The 13,429-nt window shown below is 61.4% G+C and overlaps 1 protein-coding gene across 17 annotated transcripts in view; it reads right to left on the bottom strand.

The window, feature by feature from the left end:
* KIF1A (kinesin family member 1A) overlaps positions 1-10,765 on the bottom strand; it is a 66,536-nt gene extending 55,771 nt beyond the window's left edge. For all 17 annotated transcript variants that reach the window (XM_060107261.1, XM_060107266.1, XM_060107267.1 and 14 more), the window contains exons 1-5: positions 10,660-10,765; positions 3,626-3,702; positions 2,367-2,546; positions 1,611-1,676; positions 1,034-1,212 (exon numbers count right to left, since the gene is read on the bottom strand). In XM_060107261.1, the coding sequence (XP_059963244.1) occupies positions 1,034-1,212; positions 1,611-1,676; positions 2,367-2,546; positions 3,626-3,702; positions 10,660-10,765 (608 nt within the window). The remainder of the gene's footprint in view (positions 1-1,033; positions 1,213-1,610; positions 1,677-2,366; positions 2,547-3,625; positions 3,703-10,659) is intronic.
* Positions 10,766-13,429: the final 2,664 nt, after the last annotated feature.

Below are 13,429 nucleotides of genomic sequence, written 5' to 3'. Positions count from 1 at the left end.
AGCCACACGCGGTCACCCAGTGTCCCGTGGTCGGGCGTGAGGGCCGCTGATGCTGCCAGCCCGCTTAACCAGGTCACTAGACGTCAGGTCCCTGGGCTCCCGGGGCCACCCTGCCAGGCCTGGTGGCGACCGTGCCTCCTGTAGAGCTTGGGTGGGGCCCACACTGCCTGCCCACTGTGTTCAGTGTGGCTCCTTCGGCCCCCAACTCGAGTCTGGCACTCGGGGCCCCATGACTGGGGGTGCCCTGCTTCCAGGGGCTGAGCAGAGCTCCCTGGGCGGTGGCCTGCAGGCTGTGACATGGAAAGGCCCCCAGAAGGGAAAGGGGGCTCTACTATCCATCCACACCGGCCGATCCGGGGAGGGCCAGCACGGCCTTTGGGGAGAAGGCCCGAGGCTGCCGAGCGGAGGCCAGTGGTTGGTCCCGATGTCGCTGCCATGCAGAGCCCCCAGGGAAGCCCCCAGGCTGGGCTCGCTGCCCGACAGCTGCCCCCACAGAGGTGGAAGAGCCCCCGGGGACCTCTACTGAGTGCAGGGTAGGCCACTGGCCAGGGATCCTCACCCTCCCGAGAGTCCCTATGTGGCAGAAGGCAGGGGGACTGTTGCCATGACAACCAGGGCAGATCCTCCTAGGCTGGGAGGCCCGGAGCAGCGTTGGCACCTTGTGGCCGACCCTCCCCACATGCCCCTGTCCAGAGGGGCATCTGCCCTCCAAGCAGGCAGGGCTGGTCCTCACAGCCTGGCCCCACCCAGGGCAGCCACCGCCCCCCAGGGCGCACAGCCTGACCCCCCACGAGGAGCAGACCCTGTGTAGGCGACAGCGTCCCCTTCCCGGGGGAGCTGGAGGCCACCATGGGCTGGCATGTGCCCTGGATGTCCTTAGGCCCACAAGGCCCACACCTCCATGGGGGCCGCTGGACAGACCCCATGGGGATACCAACAGGCGCCCCAAGGACAGGTGTCCCTCGGAGAGACTCGGAGTTGCGCGGGTGGTAGGGGGAGGGCAGGGAGGGTGGGCACGTCACCCCGCACACACCGGGCCTTGTTCCCTGAGTCCATGAGGTCCTGGATGTCATTGTAGGAGGTGACAGCCAGCTTGGACAGGTCCTCCACGTAGGGCCCCAGCAGCGGGTGCTCCCTCACGCGCAGGTTGCCCTTGTTCTTGGGGTTCAGGAGGTCACGGACACGCTCACAGTAAATCTCCATGTAGCTGACCTGCAGGGCAGCGATGACATCAGGGACCTCTGAGGTGGGGGGAGCACACGGTGCGCTCCAAGCCACCTGGTGCGGCCAGGCCCCCCGCACGAATGTCAGTGGGGGGGTCAGCCCACCCCCTGCCTGGCCCTCCCCATGCACAGCCATGGCGGGGGCTCACCCAACGCGGTCACACTGGGGTCACCCGGGCCATGGCTCAGCCTGGGCCACGCAGCTCGGAGCAGCTGCTCAATAGACACCGCAGGGCGGACACTGCCCCTCGTTCCTGTGCCCGGCGTGGGCTGGCATGTCTGCAACATGCACGCATGAATGACAAGCTAAGGGCACAGACCAGTGGCGGGCACTGGCTTTAAATCAGTAAAGCCACGTTCCGAGGGACAGGTGACGGAGAGCCCTACCTCCACAGAGTAGGACATGTTGTCGTTGGTGGTGTCGTTGATTCGGGAGAAGAGGTCCTCACAGAGCTGCAGGGACACAGCACACCACCAGACGTGAGGCTGGGCTGTGCCCAGAGCCTCACCCCTCGAGGTGCTGTGGCTCCTGCAACCCAGGCCGGACTCTGCTCTCCTGCACCCTCCCAATCCACCTTAAAGGCACCGAGACGGCCTGTAGCCAAGGAGCCACTGTCTTCTGCTAACTCGGGGGCCCCCCAGCCGATGTCTGATCCTCTCCTGCTCCTCACACCATCCTTGCCTGCATGAAGTGGAGGGTCTGCCATGCTACAGACCACCCAGCATTCTCCCCTGCCCTGACCAGGTCAAGTACTGACCAACTCAGGTTCAGAGACCCACCCCGTAGGCGTCCCCTTGTCCCGGGCCTCTCCCTGCCGGGACCACCAGCACTCACAGCCCTCCCAGCCCTCCCAGGGAAGGTCTGCCCCTACCAGCGGCTGTCCCAGCCTCCCTGTCTTATGTGTGTGACCGTGGTGGGCACTGCCCAGGGCTGGGGCCCTCCCGCAGCTCCCCATCCGCGGATCTGGGTCTCCAGCCTCTTCACGGCCCATCTGCCCCACGCTGCCCCTCCTGCCCTGACCTCCCCCGCCACCCCCACGCTTTACCTTCCCTCCCAGCCCTCTGCTCTCCCGGTTCTCAGCTTGCGCTCCCCTGCCTGTCCTGCCCTCAGCGGGTCCCCCACCCCGCCCCCACCCCGCATGCCTGAGGGATGATGCCCTGCTGGTCCTTCTCCTGCTTGCCCATCATGGTGTAGGACTTGCCGGCCCCGGTCTGCCCGTAGGCGAAGATGCAGACATTGTAGCCCTCGAAGGCATGCTGTAGCATTTCCTCGCCAATGTCGCGGTACACCTGCTTCTGCGAGGCGTAGTTCATGTCTTCCGGCTGCAGGACAAGGAGGGCAGCAGCTGCAGGAGGCTGGGCCTGCCGTGCTGGGCTCTCGGCCCACGGTGTTCACGGAGGGCCTTCCGGGCGCCAGGGCCAACACCGCGGGGAGGGACACTCCCTGGCCCACCCACTCACAGGAGACCCTGGAGAGGGGAAGTAATCCTGCCTGGGCGGCAGCTTCCGGAGGGAAGGGTGGGAGGAGCCAGCCAGTCTAGGGCCAGACGGAGTGGAAGGGCATTGTAGTAGCGGGAAGAGCACGTGCAAAGGCTCAGCGGTGGGAGTCCATGACGTGGTGCTCAATGTAGCAGCCGTGGGGGTGACGAGGTGGGGCTGGAGGGGCAGCAGGGCAGGGCCTAAGGAGTCCATGGTCCGGGCTATCAGCCCTGGACGCTGTCCTGAGGACAGCGGTCACGTTAGGCAGGCCCAGGGTTACCCTGACGACGTGAGAGGAGGGGCTGGATGGGGACGGCGAAATGGGGAGCCCTGGGGCCATGCCGGGGCCAGGCAATCAGAGGTGTGACCCAAGGTGGGCCCTGGCCCTGGGGCCGGGGGCCTGGACACCTTCTAGGATTCAGGAGGCTGGGGGATGGGAGGACTGGTGTAGACCAGATGGGTGATGTGGATGCGCAAAGTCTGGGGGTCTCCCAGGCTCCAGGGGGTGGGGGAGGGCACGCAGGGGCTGGTGCCAGGTGGGCAGCTTCAGCTTCGGGGACCGAGCTTGGGGTGTCTGGGGAACAGGAGAGGCTGGCAGGCAAATGGTTGTATGGCTAGGACCCTAGGAAACTGCCCACAGTGGGCTGATGGCCCCTTGGTCCCTGCTGCCGCTGGGCACAGTGTGTGTCACAGCTCAAGGTGACCTTCCACACACAAGGCGACTTAGGAAAGCAGGCCCCTCCCCACAGGTCTCACACCTGTGCCCCCACCTCCCAATCGGCCCTGCAGAGAAGCAGGGTGGTCCCTCGCCCCATTGGCACAGAGAGGTCAAGGGATTGGCTGAGGGCCGCACAGTGAGCAGGGCTGAGCTGGCACCCACACGGCAGCAGCCCACCCATCTGGACCCCCAGCCCTGGGCTTACCGAGGTGTGTGACCAGTAGGAATAGTCGAAGCTGAAGCTCTTGGGCATCTCCTTGGGCTGTTTGGGGTTAACGATGGCTGCAGGGAGGGGACAGGCATGGTGCTCAGCGCTATGCTGCAGGGACAGGCTGACCCTGGATGTGCCCGCCCGAGAGGGACCCCAGGGCAGGGAGGTGGGGTCCTCAGAGGCCTTGGCCCCAACAAAGCCAGCCCCCCTACCAATGGGCAGGGACAAGGGCCCCGTTTCCAGGCAGATGAGCCATCTCTGCCCCCTACTCTGTCTGACCTCCCCCCGCCCCCCGCCAAGGCAGCCCAGAGCGGTCCCTTGGTGCAGGCACTGGGTCAGGCCTCGAGCCCCTGGCCCATCCCACCTCTCGGGTCCACACTCCGCTCGCCCCCCCAGCCCAGGTCTATCTTGTCTGCTGTGCATACAAGTGCTGGGAGGCACAGCACAGTCACAGCCACGTCCCTGCTGCTTTGGGGCCCCATCACGCCCACGTGCTCCTCCGTGTCCGGGGCGTGCTGGCTGTCCCCCCGCAGGGACACCACACGTATTCCTCCTCCTGCCGGGGCACCTGCAGGTCCCATCCAGGTTGCTCTCAGGGGCTGTGGGACTGTCCTCTGCTCAGGTCCTCCCCCACCCCGTCCCCCTCCTCCAGCAGCTGCACCTGGGCTGGCGGGAGGCGGTGCTCACGAAACGTCGGTTCATCAAAGGAGGAGCAATGCCACCGGCACACACCACCGGGCCTGCCGAGCGCCCCGGGAGCCCCCCAGGCAGGGCTGAGGCATCCCATGTTCCCCAGGCCCTGGACTGGTCTCGGCTCCCCGAGGCCCGGACCCAGCAGGCAGTGGGTCTTTGGTGGCTGGGCAGAAGGGGCTGCGGCCCCCGCGCCCGCCAGGCTGCCCTCTGGGACACTGTCTGAACCCCCGATGTCTGTGTTGACAGAGGACCCCGAGGACCCCCGAGGGCCCACCTGGCCGGGGGTTTTCACCTCCACCAGGGACTTGGGCCATCCTGGTGGGAGAGGGCTCCAGGCCACCACCCTACCTCATCCCATCTGAGGACCACGTTCCCTCCACCTACTTGGAGATGAAAGACATGTCTGCCAACCCCTTGGACTGGCTTTCCTCAGCTGCAGCGGGCTGGGGGCCTCGCCCCTCTGGAATCCAGGACCCCCCCACCCTTCCCCACCAGCGCGTGTCCAGGGTGACCTGTAACTCACACCAAGAGAACAAGCCCTGGCCCTGTTGCAGGTTGAATTATATCCCCTCAAAATTCACATGTTGAGTCCTAACCCCCAGGACCTCAGAATGTGACCTTATTTACATACTTGCAGAGTAACTGGTAAGGATGAGGTTATACTGGGGTCAGGTGGGGCCTAATCCAACATGACTGGTGTCTCATAAAAGGGGAGATTTGACGCAGACACACACGTAGGGTGAAGGCCATGTAGGGGGGGGGGAGGCTGGGATGGTGCTTCTACAAGCCAGGGGATGCCGGCATTGCCAGAAAACAACTAGGGGCTGGAGAGAGGCCCGGAATGGATTCTCCCTCTGGACCTCAGAAGGCACCAACCCGGTGACACCCTGATCGGGGACTTAACAGCCTCGGGAACTGCCGTCTAGGCCGTCCCGTCCACGGCGCTCTGCTCTGGAGCCCTGGGACGCTGGGACTCCCACCGGCCTCGCCCCACTCGGCAGCTGCCCTGGGCCACGGCTTGGCGGGCAGGAGCTGACCAGCTCTGGGTCCCAGACCCCAGGCTTGATGGGCTCTGGGAGATGACCCAGCACACTTGCGAGGCCGGCAGGAGGGAGTAGGTGACTGACCATCACAGCCCTTTCTTTGGAGCCGAGAGGGGGTCACGTCCATGCTGGCTCCAGGAGTGAGGCTGAGAGGAGACCTCGCCGTCCCGGTTTCAACTCCTGCTGGACCTGGGGATGCGGCCGCCAGAACCTGAGCGCGGTAATGCCGGCGCCACGGAAACGACAATCACGGCGTCTCCGAGCGCAGGCAGCCTGGGCAGGGCCCCCGACGGCGCCCACCCGTGCCCCACCTCCGTGCACCTCCTCCGCCCACCCCACCCAGCCGCTGCTGCTCGCGGGCTGCGACACCTGCCCCCGGCGCTGACCTTGCTCTGACTGTGTCCGGGTGCCGGGGCGTCTGCTGTATACCCTGTGTGCACCGGGAGCTCCCTGAGGACCCCCCCACCAGGGACGGGGCATGGATGTGCTCAAGGAACGCTGGGCGGGCAGGGGACAGCCGGCTGCGAGGGTCAGTGAATGCGGAGTGGGCCACGAGGAGAGCCCACCGCGGGGACCACCCGGCAGAGCTGCTCTGGCCCGTGGGAACTGCTGTCGCCTGCCCCCTCCCCCTCGGGTGGGGTCCCCCGGTGTGGCTCTGACCCCCGCCCTGGTCCTGACCCCCAGGTGTCCTGCGGGGGGCCCTGTGGTGTCTCCGTCGTCACAGATGGGGCTCTGAGCTCCAGAGGGGATGGCGCTCCCCAGGGTCCACCCCAGGCCTGCTCTCCACCGGCACCTCTGAGCCTTCACCAGGGCGACCTGCCTGGACTAGGGCTGGACGGGCAGCCGCCTATCAGCACTGAGGCGATCTGGTGGGGAGGGGCTTCCCGGGCAGCTCTCGGGTTGCTTCCTCCATGGGTTTGAGGAGGGGGACAGGACCGCGGGCTGTTGAGCGGGGGGCTCCGTGCCCTCCGCCCCTGCTGCAGGAGCGCAGAGGGACAAAGGCGACAGCTGTGAGGGCCCAGCTTGAATGGGGGGCGGGAGCAGCAGCGAAGGAGCTAAGCAAGGGAAGCTGTGTTCTCGGAGCCCGAAGCCCCACAGCCGTGTGCTGCGCCCGCCCTTCCGGGAGCCGTGGCCCAACTCTGAGGAATTCCATGGGTCTGTGGTTAAACCCTGGGTAGCTTACAACTGTCCATGGGGAGAGCACTGACACCACGGAAATCGGCAAACAGCGGTGTGTGTGTGTGTGTGTGTGTGTGTGTGTGTGTGAGAGAGAGAGAGAGAGAGAGGGAGAGAGAGCGCGCGAGCGAGCGAGGGGCCTGGCTAAAACTGAGACCGAGACCTCAGTGTCAGGAGCCTCAGGGACGTTTTCTCAACATGGGGCCTGTGCCAGTCCTCATGAACCCTCAGTGAGGGCTCTCCGGACGGTGGGACGGCTCCTCCCACTGACCTGATTGGCCCCCACGCTCCACACCCCCGGCAAGGCCCCCCACGCCCATCACTGCCTGCCTGACTGCGATCTGTGGCCCTTGTCACCGGCCCGTCTAGTTCCATCTCCGTGGCCCCACTGGAACGTCACCCCCAGGGCGGTGAGAGCCTCTGTTCTGCTCCCCGGGGCCCGATGCCAGGAGTGGAGCCTGGCCTAGGCTGGAGCTCAGTGATGTTCAAGACGTGGACGTGGAGGGACCCCCACCTTCCCCTCCCGTGTGGTGACGTGTGCTGACCTGACCCCACCAAGCCTCGTTTCCCCACCTGGGCCGTGGGAGCATCCTCAGCCCTGAGGGGCTCAGGCAGCCCTAACCCTAACCCTGCAAGTGGAGAGCCCGTTGCAACTCTCAGGGGTGACCCCCGGGGAGAGGCAGCTCAAGGCAGGGAGCACCAGGGGCACCTTGGCCTGGGGCCAGCCAGTGACGGCAGGCCCCCAGCACCCTCGGCCGAGGCTGCTGACCAGGACTCCGCTGGCCCCCAGGGCCCCTCCTTTGACACCACGTGTGTGGAGCCATTCCTCTAATAGAAAGGCCTGCACCGCGTCACCACCTCCTGGCAAAACCGAGCTCCCTTCTGTGGACTCCCAGGCCCAGTCTCACTGTATTTGGAGCCCGGAACATTCTAGAATAGTGACGGCAAATGGGGCCGACTTCTCAGATGGGTTAGGTTTTGAGACCACACGGGGGCTGCTGGTCAGGAGGGCCCCGGTGGACCTTCCAGAACGGTGGTCCATTCCCTGAAAACACACACCGGGCCCAGCTTGCCAGGGTCCAGGAGGAAGGCTGGGGGCCTGGCCCTGAAGGCATCGCCCTGTGGTTTGGGGCGGGTCCCTCCCCTCCAGGCACTGTCCTGGGTTGAACAGTGTCCTCCCGGAACCTCAGACTGTGACCTTATTTGGAAGTAGGGTCCCCACGGTGGGACAGGAGCACACGTCACGTACAATCTGGTCAGCTCACAGAATTGCTATATTCGCTGTGTTTCAGATGAAGAGTGCTGTTATCGAGGCCATGATTACAGGGTAAGAATTTAAACTGACTTTTAAGTGTTTCTAATTTCTGTGTCACAGTGGAGATTCCAGGTGGCACGTTCAGAGAACTGGGGTCTCCTGCTGTGCCCCTCGTTTTGAGATTCAAGGAGTATGTCACCACCCCCGCTGGCAGGGCTGGCCAGATCAGTTCCTACCCTGACAAAACGGTCATGAGCTGCTGCCCAAATCCAGCTCCTATGAGCATCTGCCTCAGGTCGGCTCTGGAGCCGCCTGCCCTGCCCTAGCCCCTGTCGAGGACCTCCAGGAATAAAGGTCACCCTGCCCTCCGACGCCACTCCTCAGGCAGGCTTCCCTGTGCTGAGGGCGGCCTCTCTCTCTGTGTCTGTCTGTCTCTCTCTGTCGTCTCTCTCTCTGTCTTTCTGTCTCTCTATTTCTTTGTGTCTCTCCCTCTCTCTCTCTCTCTGTTTCTCTCTCTGTCTCTCTCTCTCTCTCTGTATCTCTGTCTCTATCTCTGTCTCTATCTCTCTCTGTATCCCTCTATCTCTCTCTCTGTCTCTGTCTGTCTCTATCTCTCTCTCTCTGTCTCTATCTCTGTCTCTCTGTCTCTCTGTCTCTGTCTCTGTCTGTCTGTCTCTGTCTCTCTCTCTGTCTCTCTCTGTCTCTGTCTCTCAGGCCCCAGGATCAGAAGTTCCCCTGAGTGCAGCCCACCATCACCTCCAGCTGTTTGCTTCCGTGACACCTGCCCCACCCTGTCCTGGACCACCCCCAAGTTCCAGGGGAGACACGGGGTCTGCCTCTGATCCCTTTGTTCTTTCTGTCCATTCTACAGGCTCCCGTAGGGTTTGGTCACCTGTGAGCCCCTCAAGCCGAGACCCCCAGCTACTGTCTAAGGTGGCGACTATGCCGCTGGGGCCTGACCCAGCATGGATGGGGATTCACAGCCACTCCTGATGTCCTGGGTCACCCAACAGTGACGTGGCCGCAACCCTAACAGCTCCTCGTGCAGATGCCGCCTGCCCGCCCAGGGTCACGCTCCCACCCGGGGTCACAGTCCCTGGCTTCCCACCTTAAGGCTTGAGTCACACCTCCTGAGCACTTTCTCCAGCCTCGAGGGGGCCAGACTGGAGACACAAGAAAGCCAGGACCTGGACGGACCCTCCACCTGCGCTGGGCAGCCGCTTCCTGGGGAGGACACCCCAGAGGTGCACTCTGTATTCAGAGGGTCCCAGCGAGCTGAGCCCCCGCTGCCCGTGGCGGCCACCTGCTCACCTGCTGCTTCGTGGCTTCTGCACCCCCGCAGTGCATCCAGGGACCACCTCCCACATAAGCTCTTGGCACCCAAATCCTCATCTCAGTTCTGCTTCCAGGGACCAAGCAGAGGCAACACTACTCACAAGAGTCACTAGGAGCCCCCAGATATGCCCCACAGACCCCCCCCATTGGCTCTGAGCGGGGCCTCCACAGCCTGCTCCAGGGCCTCCTGCACAGACCCCCAGCCATGCCCAAAGCCTCAGCCCCTCAACAGGCCTAGGGATGCAGCCGCCATCAGCCCTGAGCGCCCTCCCCTGGGGCAGCCCCTCCCTCCAACCTGGTAGATGACAGAAGGGGTGGGGTTACTCAGGTGCGGGCCAGGCCTATCCTCCTCCTACACCCCGAGGTCCGCTCGGTGCGGCTCACACCACCGGAGCCTGCGGTGACGGCAGCCGCTCCAAGTGCAAACGTCCCAGCTGAGCCCCGCCAACCCCACAGCTGGGAGAGAGGACGGCGAATTCTTGCTCTAAGTCACCAAGCGTGGAGGTGGGCTCTTGACCAGCAGGGGATGACCCAAACACTGGTTTGACTTCCAGGGGACCCCAAACAAGCCCTCTAACCTACAGTGTTAGAAGCAAGGATGCCGGCTCCCTCTGTGGGTAAGGGTGGGTGGAGCCAGGGAGGGGGGCTTCCGGGTGCCGGCATCGCTCTGATCTCAGCAGCGGGGTGCTGCCGAGAACTCCTTGAGCTGCACACTGGGCTATGTCCACTCTTCTGCAAACGTGCCCCAACTCAGGACAAAGTCTGTGGCGCCAGAAAGAGCAAGGGGAGGCTCGGGGCTAAGTCCTCTCTGCTGCTCTGGCAGCCAGGTCCTGTGCAGTAGAGGGACCCTGGAGGCCATGCCTGTCCTCCTGACCTTCTCGAAATGGCCATTCTGTCTCTTACTACTCCCTGTTCATCCTGTTGACCCCAGGCCTCCTACTTCTCAGAAAGGCTTGAGATGACTTACAATTAGAAACAAAACAAAAGAGCAGACAAAGTAAAAAGCAGCTGAAACAAGACAAGAAATCAGGAACCTTGTGCCCTGGGTTGAAAAGTGGCCCCTGTCTACCCAGAACCTCAAAATGTAAGAAACAGGGTCTTTGAAGATGTAATCAGTTGTTGAAATGAGGTCATACTGGATTAGGGTATGTCCAGTGGTCAGTGTCCTTATCAGGTCACACAAAGACACAGACATGCAGGGAAGAAGCCACGTGATGACAGAGCAGAGATTGGGGTGATGCAGCCGCAGGCCAACCTGGCGGCCACAACTGGAAGCCACAAGAGGCAGGAAGGATCTTCCTCTAGAGGAGTGTGGCCCTGTCAACACCTTGGTTTTGAACTCTCGCCTCCACAACTGTGAGAGGATAAATTTCTGTTGTTTTAAGCCACCCAGTTTGTGGTCATTTGTTACTGCAGTCCCAGGAAACCAACACCCGGGGCGGACAAGGAGGGAGCCAGGGCCGGGAGGCCCAGGAGCCATGGCCCCGAGGGACCAGCAGCAACGGCAATCCCATCGCAATACTCACTGGTGGTGCTTCCGGACATCTGGATGATGCACTTGGAGTCGCGGCTCATTTCTCGGGAATTGAAGGGGCGGACGCGCACCGCCACCTTCACCGAGGCCCCAGCCATCTCTGCGGCCTTCGTGGGTCACTCCTAGTGGCGGCGGGAGCCCCAGCAGGCACGGGGGACACCTTGGGAAAAAGGGAGACGTGAGTTAGAAACAATATCCAAAAAGGCAGAACAGATGTTTCTGGCTGGCAATGACAGGGGCTAAATGACACCTGCTCGGATAACCAGTCCACAAGGAAGAGGAACGGAGCAGGGCAGCTGCAGGTGAGAAATGCCACGAGCTTTAGGGAAGAAAGCCAACGGGATGAGAGGAGCCTAGGAAAGCTGGAACCTAACAAGAAACAGCCGATTCGCTCTCTGGGACCCAGAAATACTCCAAGTGCCTCTGAAGGTCAGAGGCTGTGTGGGACCGAAAACAGGTGTTTGTGGAAAGTTAGCAGAGGGAGCATCAGGCCATGTCATGGGTTAAATGGTATTCCTTGAAAATTCACATGCTGATTCCCGGGACCTCAGAACGTGACCTTATTTGGGGACAGGGTCCTGGCACTGTAACTGGTTAAGATGAGGTCCCACTGGAGTGAGGTGGGCCCTGCCCAGGGTGACCAGTGTCCTTATAAAAGGAGATGCACACAGGGAGAGTACCACGTGAAGACAAAGACAAAGGTCTACAAGCCAAGGACTGGGGGTAAACCGCCAAAAGGCAGGAGAGAGGCAGGCAATGGTTCTCCCCCACGGCCTTGGAGGGAACCACCCTGCAGATCTGGGACTTCCAGCCTCCAGACTGTGAAACAATACATTTCTGTTGTCTAAGCCCTCAGTCTATGGTACTTTGTTACGGCAGCCCCAGCAGAGTAATGAAGATTCCGAGACCACCATCCCCACCCGGTGAACATCCAGGACCTGCCCCCTCCATGCCACCATCAGGCAGGAGGCCAGAGGCTACCCTCTGGGAGAGTGAGGCTTGGTCCAGCCTGGAGTTCTGAGGACCAGCTGAAGGTGGGTATGAAAAGCCCAGTGAAGATGCCCAGTAGTGGGGGACCCCAGCCTCCTCCTCCTGCTGCAGGGCCCCCACCTGCTGGCTGCCAGGGAAGAGGGCAGGGTTCTCTACTGGGGAAACTGAGCAGGACCACAGCCTCTAGCAAGCAATACAGAGACTAAAACAAATAGAAAAGGAACACAACAGAAAAAGACAAAGCAGGAAGAGAAGGAAAAAAATGTTTAAATACCTTGTAATTAATATCCTCAGAAAGAAAATTTACTCACCCATGAGCAAGTGAGGTATGCTTTTTTTAAAAGGACCATTTAATGAATAAGAAAGAGTCCTTGGAAATTAAGACTATGAAAACAGAACCTTCAAAAGTAAATTAAAAGGTTGGAAATACAATTAAGTAATTTTCTGTGTGAGGAGAGAAATAAAATTTGGGGATCAATGAAAAGAAACTACTAAAGAAATAATTCAAGAAAACTTCCCAGTACAGCCAGCCATGAGTTTCCAAATTCAAAGGGTCTACCTACCCCACCTGCTATAAAAAGTCAGAAACCACAGCAAACTGTGAAATTTCAGAACCTCGGGGCTAAAGGGAAGATTCCAGAAGCTTCCAGAGAGAAAGGATGGAGACTCAGAATGGCATCAGCATCTCATAGATACCAGATGAAGAAACACTTTCAAATTGCTGAGGAACGGCAACTTTCAGCCTAGAACTCTGAGCTCAGCCACACCACAACCAGGAGGGAGGGTGAGAGGAAGACCCAGGAAGACTCAGCAGGAGGCTAGAACCTGTGCTCCAGCAGGTGGCTGGTGGGGCAGACGTGGGTGCGGGCCCAGCCCGGAGGATGGTGAAGGGGTCCCAGCAGGACCTTGGGGCTGCCTCGAGGCGGGGACGTCCCTCATCGGAGGACAATGGAGGGGACCCAGCCGGGGAGAAGACGGGGCTGCGAGGCGGGAGGTGGTCTCCCCACGTGGAGAAGCATCCGTCAGAGGGTTTGATGAGAGATCAGTGATGACCCCAGGCGTTATGTTATCACTCATTCCTGATACAATGTTCTCCAAGAAAGAAAATATAAGCAGAGTCCACTCCTGAGAGCAGCAGGAAAGAATGTTCACTAGTTCTGCTGGTGTAAACACAAAATACTAACCAACACACAGGAAACACAGCAGGAAGACGGGGAGAGGTGTTGCATGTGGCGGGGTCGTTGGCAGTGCGACGGGGCAGAAAAGCTGACTCTGTCCCAGTGGGATCTAAACGGATCAGACAAAACCAAAAACGGAATGTGGAGGGTGAGGCCCCGGGCGGGGCTGCTTCTCCAGTGGAGACTCGCAGCCCTGACGGACCTGGATGCCACGTCTCCATATGTTACTTTGGAAAAATTTTAAGAACAAACAAAAGGGGAAAGCCAAGAGGGAACCCACGGTGTGGCCAGGCTCGGGGCAAATGCCTGAGGAAGGAGGGCAAGGGCGCGGCCACTGTCGGCCACCACGGAGTGAGCCTCTGCACACGGCTGCCACTCCCTGGGCCTGCTTGGCCACCACCCAGGTGTGAATGTGAAGCTGACCCTCACGTCCACTTGAAGGTCACACTCACATGGAGGAGGCACCCCTCCCACCTCCCGAGGACGCAGGCCCCGGGCAGGCTCCATGCCAGGTCTGTGCCGGCTCGAGAGGGCTGTCCCGCCCTGGGCTGGAAGCCCACGGGCCCAAGATGAGTGGACAGAGCAGTGCCCATG

Source organism: Mesoplodon densirostris, chromosome 8 (assembly GCF_025265405.1).
Source record: "Mesoplodon densirostris isolate mMesDen1 chromosome 8, mMesDen1 primary haplotype, whole genome shotgun sequence".
Taxonomy (NCBI): domain Eukaryota; kingdom Metazoa; phylum Chordata; class Mammalia; order Artiodactyla; family Ziphiidae; genus Mesoplodon; species Mesoplodon densirostris.
This window is presented reverse-complemented; position numbering and strand designations above follow the sequence as displayed.